Genomic DNA, 7,590 nt, shown 5'->3' with positions numbered 1-7,590 from the left:
ATGGGACATAAAAACGTCACAGAATTTGTCCTCCTGGGACTTTTTAGTGATGAGAATGTGAAGGTTGCCTGCTCTGTGCTGTTCTCACTTTGCTATATTGCGATTCTCTCAGGAAATCTGCTCATTCTTCTCACCATCAGGGGCAGCCGCCTGGGTGAGCAGCCCATGTATTTTTTCCTCAGCTACTTTTCCTGCATGGATGTCTGCTTGACCTCCACAGTGGCCCCCAAACTCATCACTGACTTGTTGGCCCAGCAGAAGACCATCTCCTACAACAGCTGCCTGGCCCAGATGTTTTATGCCCACTTCTCTGGTGTCACTGAGATCTTCATCTTGGTGGCCATGGCCTATGACCGCTATGCGGCCATCTGCAGACCTCTTCACTATATGCTCATCATGAACAGACAGGTGTGCTATGTCCTTGTAATGGTGTCTGCTATGGGAGCTTTCATCCATTCAATCCTGCATGTATTGATTATTACTGGACTTCCCTTCTGTGGTCCCAATCAGATAGACCACTATTTCTGTGATGTATTCCCCTTGCTGAAGCTGGCCTGCATTGACACTAGCCTGTCGGTTATTGCAATCATTACCACCACAGGAGTGCTGTCCATCTTGACCTTTGTCACCTTGGTAATTTCTTACATCATCATCCTGTCCACCCTGAGGACTCGCTCCTCCGAGGGCTGCCGCAAAGCCCTCTCCACCTGTGGCTCACACATCACTGTCGTGTTCATGTTCTTCCTGCCCCTCATCTTCACCTATGTCCCCTTGGCGGCAGATTCGGTCAGTAACGACAAGGTTTTTGCCCTCTTTTACACCATGATTGCCCCCATGTTCAACCCTCTCATCTACACACTGAGAAACACAGACATGAAGACTGCCATGAGGAAAGTGTGGTGCCAAGATCAACTCTCTGAAGGGAAATGAAGCCTCTGGTGTTTGCACACTTCGCTGGATCTCATTCTATTCCCAGAACCCTTAGTATTGACAAATGCAGCAGGTATAGAGAGGCATGTGCTGTCATCCAAAGTGGTGAGCCCTTAGTGGGAAGCTGCTGCATAGCACAGGGATATCAACTCAGTGCTTGGTAATGACCTACAAGAGTGGGATAGGGAGGGTGGGAGGGAGGCTCAATTGGGAGGGGATATATGTATAAATAGAGAGGATTCACTTTGTTGTACAGAAGAAGCTAATGCAGCAATGTAAAGCAATTATACTCCCATAAATATCTGAAAAAAAAAAATTGGCAAGCCTTGAGAAGTGAAAGCCCCTCTGCTACTCCCTTTCTGTCCTTTACATAGACCACACTAAGAAATTGTATGTGTATTCTTTTTTTTTATAAATTTATTTTTTTATTTTATTTATTAGCTGTGTTTTCATTGCTGGGCACAGGCTTTCTCTAGTTGCAGTGAGTGGGGGCTACTCTTCATTGTGGTGCACAGGCTTCCCAATGTAGTGGCTTCTCTTGTTGTGGAGCTCAGGCTCTAGGTGCATGGGCCTCAATAGCTGTGGCACATGGGCTCAGTAGTTGTGATGCATGGGCTCAGCAGGTTCACGGCATGTGGAATTTTCCCAGAGTAGGGCTTGAACCCATTTCTCCTGCATTGGCAGGTGGATTCCTAACAACTGCACTATCTGGGAAGTCTTGTATGTGTATTCTTAAAGAATTATTGTCCCTTGTTCAACAAGAATCCACATTTTAAAGTGAAATCTACATGTGCAAAATTAGCTGCAGGCTGATGAATATTTCAGCAATAGTATTTCTCTTTCAAGATCCTGATATGTATACTTTGTGAAAATTTATGAAATATAAGTGGAGGCAGATAGATAATGAAGTACACTAAAAAGGAAATAAGAAAGACAACACCAAAGCAAGTCAGGGTTTTGTTTTGATGTAGGTCTGGCAGCGATTACCTCCTCGTGGGGTTATCCAATTCAAGAAGATGAAGGAAAACAGAAATGTCTATAGCTCCATGGGTAGCTGTCTAATTTCAGTGTTTATTTTTGGTAAGCCTGTTATTAATGCTTAGATAGGCCACTTTCTCCAGTAATGAATTACATTTTCTTATTGTGACAAATTCAATGTTTGATTTCTTCCAAAAGAAGACAGGTCTTTAAGAAGTCTGTTTGGGGACTTTTCTGGTGGAGCAATGGTTAAGAATCCACCTACCAATGCAGGGGAAATGGGTTCAATCCCTGGCCTGGGAAGATCCCATATGCCACGGAGCAACTAAGCCCGTGTGCTACAACTACTGAGCCTGTGTGCCACAACTACTGAAGCCTGCACACCTAGAGCCCATGCTCCTCAACAAGAGAAGCCTCTGCAATGAGAAGCCTGCACACCATAATGAAGAGTAGCCCCCACTCTCCACAACTAGAGAAAGCCCGCATGTAGCAATGAAGACCCAACACAGCCAAAAAATAAAAAATAAATAATTAATTAATTTAAAAAAAGGTCTGTTTGCACATAGTTCATATTTATCTTGTGTTAACTCTCTCCTTCTAATTTATCAACAAAGGAGGAGTGACAGTGAATCTACCCAAACGTGGTTAGTATTACGTCCTTCTCTTCCTATATGTTATCCATGGATGGCATAGAGGGAAGGAGGCTGGCTGTATACTTAGGTATCTAGAAGCTGTCCTTTATGTATATAACCAAAGTTATGAGCTGTCCCTGATGCCCATTTTCTGTAGCTTGGCCTTTTATACTGCTCCTTTCAATTAGTTTGTACTTAATATAATCAAGGTTTTATTAATTCAATAATATGCCTCAGAACCCCCACTCCTACAGTTTGACCATGCTATTCTTGGATCAGTTAGTTCAAGAATGCCATGTAACACCCATTCCAAAACTCATGGCTTATATAATAAGCATTTCAAATTCTTGCTCATGTGTCTTTGTGTCAGCTGGGGTTCAGTTGACCTAGGTCAGGCTTGACTGGGGTTAATTGCAAACCTCAGAGTAGGTTCATATATACCTTGTGTTTTTTTTTAATTTTTTCTCATGAAGACAATGGAAGTGCTATCTTAGTTGCTGAAACTGAAATGTTATGCTCTGTACATGTGATGTCTGACTGTACCATTGTCTGTTATGGAAGTACAGTATTGCATATCTCTCTCTACACTGCAGTGCACTTAACTTGTGGATTTTTTATACTAAACATGTAGAATAAGGACTATTTTGAAGATTCAAATTAAGTAATAAAGTTGCATTACACCTCAAATCTCAAAACAAACCAGGTTACCGTGTAAGAACTGGACACATCAGGACACTGTCAAAAAGAGGTATTACCACTCAGTTACTATAAAAAAAATAGTGAAGTTCTTCATGAAGGCTCTGACACATGACACATGTTTTAATCTCCTGGGTATGCTTAAAGTAGAAAAGGGATAGCATATGAAGACCATGAAAACTATCTTTACATATCCAATTGAGCAGTGCATGGAAAATGTTTAAAATGTTTTATGCTATTCCAGGGGACAGAAGTATAACCACTGGTTAGAAGATACAGATAGGTATATATTTTTATTGTTTTCCACTATGAAATAAACTAGTCTATCCATGTGTAACATGAGATGGGGTGACACTTATTTTCATCAGTGAAGCTATAATCAAAGCCACATCTGCCATCATATAACAGCAGGATTATAAAGCTATGAAGCCGGCAGCCAGGGTTGTGGTCACACATCTGTGAAATGAAAGGATGTTGTGCATGAGCCTTACCCCCACTGGAACTCAGGAGAGTCTGAGTGATTATGGTTCTTGGTCATTTCTTTACAAGGAACCAAGGGCGGTCTTCCTGAGCTCCTTTATCATTGGGATTGACTCTGAGGAACTTTTGTGAACAGGAGTAAGTTCATAAAGACAGTGATAGAAACTTGAATACTATTTCATATGGTCCACTTCTTGGCTTTTGAGTGTATTGAATCTGTCAGCTTTTCCCTTCTCTAGGACATCAATATCACTAATATCCCTTGATAGTCAAGGCTTTAGTGCAGAGACATAAAGGAAAGAGTATTGTGGAGAAAACTTATAAATGGATAACTTTATTCCACAGTTTTCTAAATTCAGTTCAGGTTTAGTTCCCCTAGTGTTATAGCAGAACAGATGGGAATATATATCTGAAGGTAGGGCTCTTTGGGTTTCATTAATACATAGATAACCTTGTGCTCTAAGATCATCAAATATCATCTAGTCCCAGTGCTTCCAAATCTAAGATCTTTAATGTGCCACTTCCTGTATAAAAATTACCAGAAGAGCTTGTTAAAAATACAGATATTTGTATGCCCTCTAACACTGGCCTATTGGATGAGAAATTCTTAGAACAGATAGTGTCATTTTTTCAAAAACATCTCAAGATGACTTCAATGATCAGACAAGTTTGAAGAGCACTGACCTGGTAACCATCTTAAATTGAGCAAAGGGAGGTTCATAGAGATCCATTAAGTATATGTCCAAGCTGACACAATAAACACGGATTCATGTGGTCCAGGGCAAGAGGTGTTAACTACAACTTTTAATCTAGATGTCTTACTGCCTTTGATATTTATTATCTTTAATTCTGTGAATACTCCAGCATCAGAGATCATTGTATAAAGCACTGACAATGTGCAGTGCTTAACGTAATGTGTGCACACACGCTCCACAACTATAAACACATACCCAGGTATTGACAGTAAGTTAAATAATCAGACTTGTGAAAAAGACAATGAAAAAAATGTCAGAGAGAGAATCACTGATGCATTTATTGCTGTGGAAAAATAAAGCTTAGTTTGGGCAAAGAGAAAGAGGAATGTATCACCAGGGCAAGTATCAGTTCACATAAGAAAGACACGTTTATTTGTCCAGAATGAATCTCTCTGGAATCCACAGCTAGAAATTAGTTTGTGATAGTTAAGGAAGCAGTGATAAATGGCTCACTGTTTTCAGTAAAGCTACTTGGTTCAAACATTGAAGGGAACATGGTTTCCCAAACATGCATTTCAGCAAATTACACTTACCCTATGATTAACACACAATCATGTATTCATCACAGATGTCTTTGTTTTCAGTTTCTTTAGTGTTTCCTGTTAATTGTTTTACATTAATAGGGATGGCTGACTACAGACTACAAGTAAAGAGTCAGTTAGCAGAAACATGCAAATGGGATGTTACTGTAAAAATGGTGATCTTAGAGGTAAGTTTTTCCAATTTAGTTATTGTTTGGGTAAAGAAAATGAGTCCTAGTGAAAGGAAGGTTTTTCCCAAGCCAAGAGGGTAAGAACAGGCCTTTTGTTTTCTAAGCCTGTGTTTTATTTCTTTGATTTTCTGAACACACCTCCCTCCCCATCCCAACCTTATGTGGCTTAGTTTTTGCTGTTTTGGAGGACTTGTATCAGAAGGCCTTAGCTCAGATCTCTGTCATTTTTCATTAATCTTTTTATTCATATAACATACACATATCGAGTGCTTAACATATAACAGCCATAGTTGTAAACACTAGAAAACAGCCTTAAGTATGTAACAGTGGACTTTTCATTCTTTAAAGAAAATCTCAGAAAGGGAAAAATGAGGAGGAAAAAATCATGGTGTTAGGCATGGTCGTGCTCAGCTTCTGAGTTTAATAAGGCTCTTTCCCCTGATATTTCAGAAAATCATGATTTTGAAAGATTAGAACAAATAGAATCAAGATGGCAGATAATACCTTGCTTCTGTAGAATGTTTTATTCTCTCATTTGTTCCTCCAGAAGACCTTGTGAAGTTGCTATTATTGTCTTCATTGTGCAGATGAGAAAACTTAAGATCATCCACCTTGAATTGTTACTTTCAACTATTTACCATTAGCCTCCCAGAAACCCCCCCACCCCACAGTTTCTTCATTGCATTTTTCACCTCTGCATTTCTCATTGTATAAATCAGGGGATTTAACATGGGGGTGATAATGGTATAAAACACAGCCACCATCTTATCCTCGGAAAAGGTAGTATCAGGACGCATATACATGAAAGTACAGGGACCAAAAAAGATGATGACCACGGCAATGTGGGAGCCACAGGTGGAGAGAGCTTTGCGCCTGCCTTCTGCTGACTGCCTTCTCAGGGACGCCAGGATGATGGTGTAGGAGATGAGCAAGATGACGAAGCTCCCCAGAGCAATGGTACCACTGTTGGCTGTCACAACAACACCAACAATGTATGTGTCTGTGCAGGCGAGTCTTAGCATGGGATGAACATCACAGAAGTAGTGATCAATCTCATTGGGGCCACAAAAGGGTAGATGGACCACTAGAGCCACTTGGAGGATGGAGTGTAGGAACCCACCTATCCAGGTCCCCAGCAACATTTTATTGCATCGGTCCCGGTCCATGATGGTCATATAGTGCAGGGGTTTACAGATAGCCACATAACGGTCATAGGCCATTACAGTAAGGATGAAGATCTCAGTGCAACCAAAGAAATGTACTCCAAAGAGTTGCAGCATGCACCCCATGTAGGAGATTGTTTTCCTCTTGGCTAATAGGTCAATAATCATCTTAGGAGCTGTGACTGAAGAGTAACAAATGTCCACAAAAGATAAGTAGTTGAGAAAGAAATACATAGGAGACTTGAAAAGGTTGCCCTTATAAACTGTCAGTATGATGATGAGGTTTCCCAGAAGAATGACTGTGTAAAAGAAAGAAAACACCACAAAACACACTTCTTCAACCTCTGGGTTCTGAGAAAGACCCCAGAAAACAAATTCAGTCACATTGTTTATTTTTTCCATGGAATTTGTCTAGCAGGCCAAGTTCCCAAGAGACAATTACATTACCTGAAAGAAAAACATAACAAGGACCAACAACATTTATTTCTAAGTCAAAAAAAGGAATAACAGGAACCACAAAAAATGGAAAAATGAGTACTTACAGCTACTTGGCATGTATAGCTAAAGAAATGGAAGTGCACATATTCTGATCATCTTACATCAATATGATAGTCCTTCTGTTACTTCAGATGAGAAAACAAAGTCCAAAGAGACAGAGTAAATCTTCCAAGTCACACATCTAACCAAAATTCTCACCTCCCTTACCTCTCATAAAGGTTCTTTCATCTGTTTGTTTCTAGCAATTTACTTCTTTCTAATCTGTCTAAAGCACTCAGCCTAAATTTGAAACACCTTTGAGTTTGGGAATGTGGTAACATTTACACCCTGAAAATGTTCATCTTATTTTTGACACAGAAATGTAAAAATATGCCCACATTTTCCTGTCTGAATACTGCCATGAGTGTTCAAACAGCTGAGACTGGGTGACCTTGATTGTTCTTCTTCTTATGAAATTCTGATCTTTGTGTACATGAATTCTTGGTCCTCTATCTGATATCAGGCTTTCATAATCAAGAGTGATGTGGTATAGTAAAAGGAAAGCAAAAATTAATTCAAATCTTAATATGAGATATTGGTGCTGTACATTCAGATAAATTGTTTACCTTCATGGTGCTTCTATTATCCCACTTGGAAAATGAGAACGTTTAAATATCACTATCATCTATAGTATAAACAGTTATTTCTACTATGAAATCAACTCAATTCTTTCAGCTCACAACACCCATAAAAACCTGAAAAGAAGG

At 39.8% G+C, this 7,590-nt stretch overlaps 2 protein-coding genes across 2 annotated transcripts; one reads left to right on the top strand and one right to left on the bottom strand.

Annotated features, from left to right (window-relative positions):
- Positions 1-930, top strand: LOC130848231 (olfactory receptor 4P4-like). The gene has a single exon (XM_057726428.1). It carries the CDS (start codon positions 1-3, stop codon positions 928-930), a length of 930 nt encoding a protein of 309 aa, XP_057582411.1.
- A 4,879-nt stretch (positions 931-5,809) lies between these two features.
- Positions 5,810-6,763, bottom strand: LOC130848559 (olfactory receptor 4S2). The gene has a single exon (XM_057727015.1). It carries the CDS (start codon positions 6,746-6,748, stop codon positions 5,810-5,812), a length of 939 nt encoding a protein of 312 aa, XP_057582998.1. The 5' UTR covers positions 6,749-6,763.
- Positions 6,764-7,590: the final 827 nt, after the last annotated feature.

Source organism: Hippopotamus amphibius, chromosome 3 (genome assembly GCF_030028045.1).
Source record: "Hippopotamus amphibius kiboko isolate mHipAmp2 chromosome 3, mHipAmp2.hap2, whole genome shotgun sequence".
NCBI classification, from domain to species: Eukaryota; Metazoa; Chordata; class Mammalia; order Artiodactyla; family Hippopotamidae; genus Hippopotamus; species Hippopotamus amphibius.
Note: the sequence above shows the minus strand (reverse complement) of the source record. Positions and strands in the feature narration are given on the sequence as shown.